The sequence below is a fragment of the Pyrus communis genome, chromosome 5 (genome assembly GCF_963583255.1).
Source record: "Pyrus communis chromosome 5, drPyrComm1.1, whole genome shotgun sequence".
Taxonomy (NCBI): domain Eukaryota; kingdom Viridiplantae; phylum Streptophyta; class Magnoliopsida; order Rosales; family Rosaceae; genus Pyrus; species Pyrus communis.
Window position 1 is genome coordinate 2,554,938 of NC_084807.1, and position 12,082 is coordinate 2,567,019.

The window sequence follows — 12,082 nt, forward strand, 5'->3', positions numbered from 1 at the left end:
GGGCAACGCTAAAGTCCAACCTAGCAACGTAGTATGCAAACCATATCGCTTTGAGTTCACAGAACAAATTACGGTTTGACAAGCGGATATGTTTTTCTTATCTCTCTTTTGGTTGAATTCTTTTTAAGTGACTCTAGTGTCTGAGTCAGCTTATGATTTGTAGTTAAGTAGTCGTGAGGAGCCGAGCAATAAGGAGCCAAAAGTTCGGCCTCCGGAACTTTACCAACAAGAAGATTGATAGCAAGACCTTTCATGCAACACCAAGACCAAGTTGTTCTTCTGCTGCCATATGTGGTATCTCAAACGAACCTCCAAGATGACAATGCCCGCACTTCGATCCGACTAACGTGGTTGATCACTTTTGAATTTGGGCTTTAAGCTAAAACCTAAAAAATATAATCTGAGCAGCGTGCGGTAACTAACTGGTACAATAAGAAATTACACGTTTTACATTAGTAACTTGACAAACCCTTGTTTCGATACGAAAACCAAATAACAACGTTAGGATAAACAAGATTCTAACGCTCCTAATTTAATGTTCGGCACTCCTTTTTTTAAGTGCAGATATATGGTGAAATTTAGGTTTGAAGTGCATGTTACTGATAAAAGAGTGCTAGAATTGCCACCCTAAAAAAAATATCTCATTAAGTCTTACTTTACATGAATTGTTATTGACATCTCATAAAGGTTGATCACTTGTTCCAAAATTGAAAATACACAATAGAAAATTTGTGTACGAAGAAGAGTAAAACGACTTTTTCAGAATGCAATAACAATAGACGGAAAAAACAGAAGTTCAAATTTGTTTGAGTTGTTAAACCTCTCCCCCATCAATCACATTCTCTTCATTGGGCCTTTTTCTTTCATTGTCCAGGCCCGGATCCATTTAAATAATGGACGCCAAAAGAAAAAGAAAAAAAGGTAAAATAAAAAAGAAAAAAAAGCTGGATATCAAAATAAAGGCAGTGTTCTTGGCGCCAAAACATCCGATAAATCCGCAGTTCCGTTTTCGAAAAAACATTTCCCTCTCTCGCATTCATAACTCACAATTAATCACATTCCAATTTCGTCAAACAAACCCAGAAAATGGTGTCGTAATCGTAACGCCACCACATTTCTCTCTCTCTCTCTCTCTCTCTCTCTCTCTCTCTCTCTCTCTCTCTCTCTCTCTCTCTAGGGTGTTGCTCGTCGCCTTTCTCCTCCAATTCTCAGGTGCTGCTACTACTCGAATCTTGAAAACGACGCCGCTTCTATCCTAACGTTTCGTCAGTCGCCATGACCACGAAGCCCTCTTCCGTCTCTCCCTCCCGCACCACCTGCGCTTCGCTCCTACGCGAATTGCAGGTTCCATTTCTCTTTCTCTCTCGCTCGCTGGTTTTCTTTTCTTTTCGTTTCGTTTTCCAGGTGAATTTCGGTATTTTCGGCGACGGAGGACTAAGGGGTTTAATTGGGATTTTTTGGATTTTGAATTTTTCAGATAATTTGGGATGAAATTGGGGAGAGTGACGATCAGAGGGACAAGATGCTTCTACAGCTTGAGCAAGAGTGTCTCGATATTTACCGGAGGAAGGTGGAAATGACCAGGAAGCACAGTGCCGAATTGCACCAGTACTTAGCGGACAGCAAAGCCCAGATCAAGGCCATTGCTTTGGCCCTTGGAGAAGTTGACTCCTTTTCTTGCGGAAGAGGGACTCTCAAAGATCAATTGTCTACCCTCAAACCTGTTCTGGACGAATTGATCTTGAAGAAGGAGAAAAGGGTCAAGGAGTTTTCAGCAGTTCTGTCCCAGATTGCAAGGATTTCGGCTGAAATAGCCGGGGCTGGCGTGTCTGGGAATGTGGATGATCCAGGACTTGACGAGCGCGATTTGAGTGTGAAGAGGTTGCGGGACCTTCAGTCACAACTTGAGGAGCTTCAAAGAGAGAAGGTAATACTTGGGGTTCTGCTTTTGGCTCACCGATAGTCTTCAATTTAACTCAGGTTCTGAATTTCTCTTGTGTTTGCAATTGGGTTTTTCTGGATCCTTTGTGCAGGTTTTGCGTCTAGAGAGAGTAAGTGCTAATGTAAACATCATCCATGAACTCTCGGTTGTAATGTCAATTGATTTCTGTAAGACAATCAACAAAGTTCACCCAAGCTTGACGGATCATTCCTCCGCTCAGTCCAAGAGCATCAGTAATGATACTCTTGCCAGATTGACGACTTTGACTGATTCATTAAAGCAAGAGAAACAACAAAGACTGCAAAAGGTAACTCAATATTGATCTCTTTTCTCTGTCACTAACTATTTGATACATAAGGTGACCTACGTGAATTGGCAATGTATTATTACTTTTTAGAATTAGTCTGTAAAACTCCGCACTTTAATTTCCCAGTACTTCCACGGAAGTTAACTTTGTTACACTTCCATTTTTTTTCGAAATTCTTCTTACTCAATTGGTATATGTTTTATTGTAGCTAAAATATCTTGGGAGCAAACTGATAGAACTATGGAATCTGATTGAGACACCAATTGATGAACAGAAAAGATTTGACCATGTTACGAGCATAATTTCTTCCTCAGTTGATGAGGTGTCTAGGCAAGGATGCCTTTCCCTAGATGTCATTGAACAGGTGCTAAATATCATCTCCAGTTTATATTAAAATTTCTCGCATAAATAACGTTGTGCTGCAAATCTTAATGACTCTGTTAGTAATGACTGACCGGAAATTCACTGTTTCTAGACTGAGGTTGAAGTTGAGAGGTTGAATGTTTTGAAAGCCAGCAAGATGAAGGAGTTGGTATTCAAGAGGCAAAGTGAGCTGGAAGAAATTTACAGAGGGGTCCACATGGATGTAGATAGTGATTCAGCTAGAGAGATCCTCAGCAGTCTCATAGATTCTGGTCTTAACAACCTTCTATAATCTTGGTCCCTTGTTTATAGCTCTAAAATAAACTTTTCAATTATGATGGTGAAATATGATTGCATATGGATTTACAGGTAGTGTTAGTTTGTCTGATCTGCTTTCAAGCATGGATGATCAGATTCTAAGGGCCAAAGAGCAAGCTTTAAGCAGGAAGGATATTTTGGACAAGGTAGAGAAGTGCAAGTTTGCATCTGAGGAGGAAAAGTGGCTTGATGAATATGAAAAGGTAAAAGTATAAAAATAACAGTTTACATTTTGTTCAGAACTATTATTTTCAACGGTCTCAGAGTATATAACCTGTTGGTCAACTGACTAAACGAGTAAAGACTAAGAGTGATCATATTTGGTATTTTGGGTTAATCATATGCATAGACCACGGAGAGTGTGATGGAAGAGAAATTACCTGTAGATTTGTGGTGGCTTGAGGGTTGAAGTGGAGATCGGGTTTTAGAGAATCATCTGGTCAACAATACCAATAAGGTTGGAAAACTATAGAATAGAATTTCCTTAAGCTATAATTTTTTAGTACAGCTATTGTGTATCTAAGAAACATGTTGGTGGAATAGGTTTAGACAAGTTGAGATGCAGTTGTAACAACTTGTGAACGGATGAGAAGCGATTCCATTTATTTAGAAGTTAAGAAAAAAATAACAAAGTTTCAACTAAGCTAACATGGTATTGTGGATAATGATATGATTTGTGTTAAACAAGCAATTGTTAAGGGAAGCCTGAAAATGAGTAGGGTACTAGTAGTAGTAATGATGAAGGGCATTCCTCATTGAAGAGGTAACAAAACATGGTCTTAGAAAGGTTCAATACATGGACAATTTTGCTTGGGCTATTTAAGTCCCTGATCATTTGTGACTTCCTTTATAGCATATTGGAGCTTATTCAGGAAGAAATAAGAAATTTTCTTTAAGTTGAATTTTCTATTCTTTTTTTCTTTCAGGATGAAAATCGCTACAGCGCAGGAAGAGGAGCACACAAAAATTTAAAGCGTGCTGAGAAAGCACGGATTCTGGCTGGAAAAATACCATGTGAGCACTTAATCGTGTTTTAGAGCAGTTTGGATCTCTTATAAAATACTTGTTAGACAAATGTGCTTTCACTTTTATCTGTACTTTGTTCTCTATGCCCTGAAGATGTTTATTTGACCATTTTTTTTTTTACATGATTTTATTGGCCAACTTAGGGTCTTGGTTCATATATAAGAAGTAATGAATACTTTGACTTCCCAATGACTCACTCCTGAATTTTGGTATTACTGTTTATTTGTAGCATAACAGCATTTGAATTTGTTTGAAAGTATTTTTTTGTATCATTTCTTTGACATTTTTTTATATCCTTCTGTATTTTTATTTCTGTACTTAAGGTGCATTGTTTATTTATCTGTTCAGTTTACTTGATAATCATCATACCTCATAGTTTGTGCATAGAATTCATGGTGAGTATACTTGTTCGTTTATAAAAAAAAAATACTCACTTTTATGACCTGCGGAGAAGCAAAATTAAGGAAAAGAATTCATGCTTGCTTGTTTTCAGAAATTATCATTCACTGTGAGGTGAAAAATGTGTAACTAGATTTCACTTCCGCGATCTTGTTCTTCTCGACTGAAAACCTTGGTTCATATCTCTCGAAATTTCTACACTTTGAAGAAACAAAGCATACTTCTCAGACCTGGTTTTGTGGGGAAGCAACCAACTGGACACTCTTTATTCTGTTCTCCTAAATTTCCATAAAGAAGAGAAATTTTGTGCTACTTGCAACTCCAAGTTCGAGAGCGGGATCTATTTGGGTTTGAGTGAAGTTAATTGTTGCTAAAACTGAATCTGCAAGTCACTTTTGTTTGTTTGAGCCTTCGAGCATAAAATATTTAAAGAGGCACTTTTGTTTGGTTATGGAACTACAATTTCATGAAACTGAAATTATATTGAAATGAAGTTCCATGTGCTTGCAGTGCCTGGTTCTCTTTCTGTGTTTATTATATGTAGCATTGTTAGGGATTATCGGAAGTTTATTTATTGACAACAAATACTTTTTTTACTAGCTATCATCGAAAATTTGACTGCCAAAGTTAAAGCCTGGGAGATTGAGAAAGGAATCCCTTTCTTATATGACAAGGTAATCCAATATGGTTTATTAGATGTTTTTGTTTTTAGAACTTCTATGTTATCTTAATCTGCTGTGCTTAGTCCAACAACTACACGAATTTCAGGTTCCCTTGTTACATACGTTGGAGGAGTACACTGCACAACGACAGGAGAGAGAGGAGGAGAAGCGTAAATCTCGGGTATGCCTGGACTTGCTACTTTCACTCAACCATTCGCTAATATGCAGATGAAACACCTTGCCATCCAGACTTTCATTCTTTCTGCAATGCAAATAATGTCCACTGCCCATCTTCTGATCCTATAGTTTAATCTGTTGCATAAAATGCTAAATGTAGCGTAATTGCTACTGGGAAAGTAGATATAATCTCATTTTTCTGTGGCAATTTGGCGACTTTAGTCTCTTCATATCTGTGTTTCTGTCATGACTCCTGGATATGATCGATCATCTTGATAAAAATTCATCTATTGCCAACTGTGTACCTAATTGCTATGCATGCTATTGCTATTCATCGCCATTCATTCCGCAAATGCATTGTTTCTGCTGCTCTAATGGATTGTGCGGGACATGTCAATCGAAATTAGGAGAAAAAGCTAATAACGATTTGGCCCATGGTTAATTTTTACAGGAGCAAAAACGGCTTCAAGAACAACATAATGCAGAACAGGAGGCAATCTTTGGTTCAAGGCCTTCTACAAAGAAGCCATTGGGACAGAGCACAAGTGGTAACACCATGGTTGGCACACCAATCAATCGCCGCACACCTTTAGGCCGTCATGGAGTCTCAGCTGGAAAGGAACGCAAGGAAAGCGGAAGGGCACATAACGTAACGCCCATTAACTACGTTGCTCTTCCCAAGGATGATTCAGTATCTCGGAGAAACTGAAGAGCACATATCTTGCTTTTTAATAGCTTGTAAATGATTTTTTCTTTTCTTCCATTCACTACATGTCGACAATGTTATCGAAAGGATCTTGAATAATAGTGTCATTGTTCTTACTACCAGGTTTTGTGGCTTGATTTACATCCCCAACACATCGGATGAGATTGATCACAATACTTACATGTATTAACTACAATCACCATTTAACGGTCAGATATAATTTATATGAATGTATGTGTTTAATATAATCGCCATTTGACCGTCGAGATGCTAATTGTATCAAATACATGATTGTAGCCAAATCTCACATGTGACATACCAAAGGAAATTAACAAAATATGGAGACCGTGATTTGAGATTAAATGCTAACATAATGTGGAGGCAAAGTTTAAACATCAAACCAAATGCACAACCTAATTATTCGAGCGATATTCTAATCTATTCTAAACTATGATTAGAAGGTGTTCGGACTTAAAGCACAAGAAGGGTAGCACGTACATTACTCTACCTAGCTTGATTGCGCCCATATCTGCAATGTATAACCTATAGTTATTTTTTTGATAGAATCAATAAAGAGAGATAATGAATATTACATCATAAAGTGACTTTGTTGTGTGCAAGCGATATGGCTTTAAGGGCCACTCGAACACGTATTTTAGGACATCGCATGTATAACACTCTTAAGCAATTGGGCTGCAAGTCTCTTGCATCGTGACTCCAATATTTATTTTTTTTCAACTATGAATGACCTTCGTGCGGGTTTGACAGCCTATGTGGTGCGAGGTTTTGCTATCGTGGACGACGTGGAGGTAGAGACAGATGCAAAGGCAGTGGCATATGTGGGGAGACTACGGAGATGTTGGTCGAAGGAGTTGATCGTGACATTCGCGTACTAGCTTTCCGTTTGTAGTCCATTGTATTTGGGTTCTCCCCTGGAAAGCGTAACAAAGCCGCCCATGAGGTGGCTTCTTTGGTTGTTAAAGTCTTTCATTGGGATGATTGAGAGCCAATTTTGTTGTAAATGTTGATGTTAGGGTTCATTTGAAATTGTTTTTAGAATGATTGAAAATGTTTTAGGTGAAAATGTTTTTAAAACTAAAAAACATTTAACGTGCTTTTGAAACCTAAAATCAATTTTACCAAAGCGCTTTCAATCATTTGAAAAACATTTTCAAACTAGTTCTTAGTATATCTGTCCATATATGATATTGATGAATTGGTTTATAATTTGGAAAAAAAACAAAAAATTATATAATGGAAGTGTGGCTGATGTGCTAAATTATGCATGCAATCCATGCATATATTTTCCAAGAAATATAAATATTTTTCAGCTGTACAGTTGAATTGCATACTACATTCCCTCGCATGGACACTACTAAATGCACAAACCATATCAGCACAAAAGAATAGAAAATCAAATTTGATTAGTTCAACCGAAGTGTTTAAAATTCCTGTAGTGAAGTTCTATAAGCTAAATCTATGATCCCTTGATTTATAGACAATTACATGGATGCATTTTTGAGTTTTCACAATTAAGGTTGCAACGACGGTATATGATAAAAGATACTAAAAGATAAGTCCTTAAATCTTTACAAAAATATAGAGGTTTGTCGAAGGTTGCAATTTCACTGTAAATGGCTTTATGTCATCGTCTTCTCCAACTAAAATTTGGACATTGTAACCAAGGACCATCATTATCTTTACAATCAACAAAATCACTCACAATTTCCAAGAGAAAAACAAAATGGAAAATAATTGAACATGATTCAAACGTGTTACTTGTAAGAAATAAGTTTCTTGAAATCTTTAATTTTGAATTGTCTTCTCACAAAAGAATGTTGAAATTGAAAAAACCAATATTATATTTTCGTTATCTAAACCAATCCGGAAGAAGTAACTCTTATTCCTCTCAATTTTTAATTTTCTAACCTTTGGATAAAATTTTAAATGTGGCATATTTCCGATCAAAAGCAAAATAGATCTTAGTAGAGCAAACTGAAGAATTAGGATTCCGGATTAGAAGTGAGAAGGTGTAGATGATATTTAATTTTTGGGTTAATTTTAGTTTACTATCCTGAAGTTTCTTGGTTTGCAACATTTGATACATGAAGTTTTTTTCATCCCAGAGTGGTACCTAAAGTCATAATTTTGGGACACTTTCATACATCCGTCTAAGTTGTTAAATCAACCATTAATTGGTGACATGGCGTCCACGTGGACAATGACTGGACGCCACATGTCAATAAGGTTCCCACGTGGATATTAAAAATTAAACATAAAAAAAAATGAAAAAAAAATGGGCATCTTCTTCCTCAACCATGCCCTTCCTTCTCCCTCCTTTCTCTCCTCTGCACCCACCTAACCCTTATCTCCTCTTCAACTCCCCACACCGATTCACGAGTAACGGACACCGCCGCCATACCTCACCCCCCAACCCTCCCTCCATTCTCCCTCCTTTATCTCCTATGCACCCACCTAACCCTCATCTCCTATTTGATTCCCCGCACTGGTTCACGGGTAATGGACACTTCCGCCGCCGGTATAATTTCAGTATCGTTCAATGAGGGGAAGAGCTCATCACGGAGGAGAGGATTCAGGAGGCCTAGTATGGACAGCGACGAGCTCATAAACCTCTTGCACCGCTCGGATTCGGTCAAGGTCGAGCTCAATCGACTCGAGAATGAAGTCGGAGATGCGAATGCGGCTTGATCCTCTGCTTTTCTCCAGATTTGTGGTCGATTTTCTTGAGATTTGCCATCAAATCTGGTAGGTGGGGCACGCTCATTCGAGTTCACGGGTTTGTCAAAGAAGATGAGGGTTGAGTGGGTGGAGTCGAAGAGAGAGGGGGGGAAGGATGGATGTGCAGAGGTTGGGAAGGTGGAGAGGAGTGAAGGGAGGGGGAAGGGAGGGGGGTCGGGGTTTGAGGAAGAAGACACCCTTTTCTTTTTTTAATTTTTTAATGTTTAATTTTTAATATCCACGTGAGACCCTTATTAACACGTGGCGCCCAATCATTGTCCACGTGGGCATCACGTCACCAGTTAACGGTTGATTTAATAGCAACCTTGACGGATGTATGAAAGTGTCCCAAAATTATGACTTTAGGTACTACTCTGGGATGAAAAAAACTTTATGTATCAAATGTTGAAAACCAAGAAATTTCAGGGTAGTAAACTGAGATTAACCCATAATTTTTTTAATATTTAGTTATTCTCTTTTTTTTTTTTTTTTTTTTTTTTTTTTTTAAGGAAAACTAATGAAAAGGGCTTGAAAACTTTGGATGCATTTGTTGCACTGGACTGTCTCGGACTAGACTAGCTTCAGGGACTATGTTGGACTAGCTTAGACTAGACTAAGTTGGACTAGCTTAGTGAAGCGTTTGGTGCAGTGTTGGACTAAGAAGCTAGATTAACAATAAATTATTATTATTATTATTATTATTATTATATTTTAATTTATTTTCTATTAAAAATATCAAAATGAATATATGAAAAAATAAAAGGGCATAGCCCTCTTCTTTTTCACGAATTGCAGGTGCTTCTGCAACTTGGAGAATTATCAAACTTTCATCGACTCAAATTGATAGCAAATAGAACCAAATTTGCAGTTTAGAAGATGAACGAGTATAAGATTTCTTGAACATTGGTTTCACCCTCACCCTCACCGACAGTTCCATTCAATTCGTTGGATTTTTGTAAGACTACCATAAGCATTAATGTAAAAGGTACTAATTAATTGGGTAAGATCATATACCTGCAGAAATTAATGAGTTAATAACAAAACATATCAAAATTTACATTGAACAACTTTGTATTTCAATTCATAAAAGGAAAAATACCAGATAAATTGAAAACAAATGGGTAGCAATCAAAACCCAAAAATTAAAACCTAGAAACCAATCAAATCTGAGAAATCAATGAAACCCACAAATCAATCAAAAACAAAAATCTATCAAAACCTAGTAATAATTTCACGAATCTTCTAAACAAAATTAAAGAAAACTAAGAAGAGAAAGTGACAGAGGAAGCTGTGATTTACGAGGATGCGGCGGTGGTCTTGGGATGGTTTGGCAAGGTTATCAAGCAGGATGAGGAGTCGAGTGGGACAACGGGAGAGAAAAGAAGGGTCTTAGCAATCCGGTGGTGGTCGGGGGGTCTCACTAAGACTATCTAGCGAGCCCCATAGTCGAGGCGAGTGAGGTTTAATCACACTAAAGCTAGTCCCTTCTGTAGACATCAAAATTTCAGTAAAAACAAATGTTCACCAATGCATTAAAGTTTTGACGTGTCAAGGCATACATGGCATACGCCACGTGTTGTACAAATTGTACACATGGCGTGTGACTCAACAAAATAGGAAGAAATACCCTTGAAGGATTAAACAAGTTTTTCTTCTCATTTTTGGGCAATGACAAGGCAAGTACATTTCAATCCATTGAGGATCAAAACAAGTTTTTCTTCTCATGTTGGGCAATGACAAGGCAAGCACACTTCAATCCATTACGGATCAAAGCAAGTTTTTCTCATTTGGGCAATGACAAAGCATACATATTTCAAGTTTAAAATGGTGTTAAGTGGGAAATTAGGCCATAAGTTAGACCACTTCAAGTTTAAAATGGTATTAAGTGGGAAATTAGGCCATAAGTTACACCACTTCAATTTCAATATTGCATTAAGTGGGAAATTAGGCCATAAGTTAGACCACTTCAAGTTTAAAATGGTATTAAGTGGGAAATTAGGCCATAAGTTACACCACTTCAATTTCAATATTGCATTAAGTGGGAAAATTAGGCAATGGTGCTTGGAAAGAAAAAAAATATTTTGTGGTGGTGATTCATTCTCAAAGCCTATAAATAGGCTTCTCCATCAAGGTATCAAGCATCAAGGAATTCACAAATACATTTCTTTACTCCAAAATTAGAAGAGAATTCCCCAAATCCTTGAAGCTTTGAAACTCCAAAGCTTCCAACCATCCAAATTCCCAAGAATTCCGAAGAATCAAGAAAGCTCTCTTCGTTCTTTGTTAAATCCTCTTTCAAGATCAAGCCCCGACGACCCTTGAAGAAAGTGTTCATCGTTCATCCTAAGCTCAAGCTCCAACGGCCCTTTGGATCAACAACCTCAACAAATCCACACATCCAATCGTTCTTTAAGACTAAGCCCAAAAGCCCTTGAAGATCCGCTCATCCATCAACCTTCAAGATCAAGCCCAAAAGCCCTTGAAGAAATCCACACAACCATTATTCAAGATCAAGCCCGGACGGCCCTTGAAGAAAGTGTTCATCGTTCATCCTAAGATCAAGCCCCAACGGCCCCTTGGATCAACAACACAAACAAATCCACACATCCAATCGTTCTTCAAGACTAAGCCCAAAAGCCCTTGAAGATCTGCTCATCCATCAACCTTCAAGATCAAGCCCAAAAGCCCTTGAAGAAATCCATACACCCATTCTTCAAGATCAAGCCCAACGCCCCTTGAAGATCCGTTCATCAATTGTTCATCCTTAGATCAAGCCCCGACGGCCCTTTGGATCAACAACTCATCCACAAACCTACACCCTACGAAGATAGAATCAGAGGACCAAATTTGAGAGAGATCGTAACCCCAAAATCATAAACACAAAAAATATTATTTTGTACACGTTTATTCTGGTTTCTTGTTTCAAGGAATCTTCCGTGTTCACACCTTCCTCTAACAAACATGGAACTACACTAACACCTAATCCAGTCTAGTCTAGTCCCACTTAGTGAGGGCAAACAAACGCCCCCTTTGAGTTTTAACGATAAGGTCAAAATAAAGGGTAAAGTGAATAGTACCAGAATTGACTTTTTAGTGTAATAATGTGATTTTTCGTTAAAGTGAACAGTACCAGAAGCTTTTCATTAAAGTTTCTTTTTTCTTTTTTTTCTTTTAAATTTTTGCAGCTTTAAATTTTGGTACATTTGATGATGTAAAATGTTTAACGGAACCCACGAGGCCAATAAGTATTTGATACAGATTTTGCCTCTAGAACAAACTTTTAGTTTATGCTATGTATTTTATTAGTGGGTTCTAAATACTATATTCGTTTACCCTTTAGTGCCTCTCCTCCTAATTATAGATGGAATTCAACCAAAATAAAGTTTCTCCAACTAATCATGAACAATTGCTTTCTTAACATTTCTATATATATATATATAAAC

At 37.6% G+C, this 12,082-nt stretch overlaps 1 protein-coding gene across 1 annotated transcript; it reads left to right on the forward strand.

The window, feature by feature from the left end:
- The first annotated feature begins 1,224 nt into the window (after window positions 1-1,224).
- LOC137733233 (65-kDa microtubule-associated protein 5) lies at window positions 1,225-5,982 on the forward strand. The gene is made up of 10 exons (XM_068472383.1): window positions 1,225-1,344; window positions 1,478-1,927; window positions 2,034-2,249; window positions 2,458-2,613; window positions 2,725-2,884; window positions 2,982-3,133; window positions 3,857-3,944; window positions 4,956-5,029; window positions 5,124-5,198; window positions 5,646-5,982. Exons 1-10 carry the CDS (start codon window positions 1,276-1,278, stop codon window positions 5,901-5,903), a joined length of 1,698 nt encoding a protein of 565 aa, XP_068328484.1. The 5' UTR covers window positions 1,225-1,275; the 3' UTR covers window positions 5,904-5,982.
- The last annotated feature ends 6,100 nt before the right edge of the window (window positions 5,983-12,082 follow it).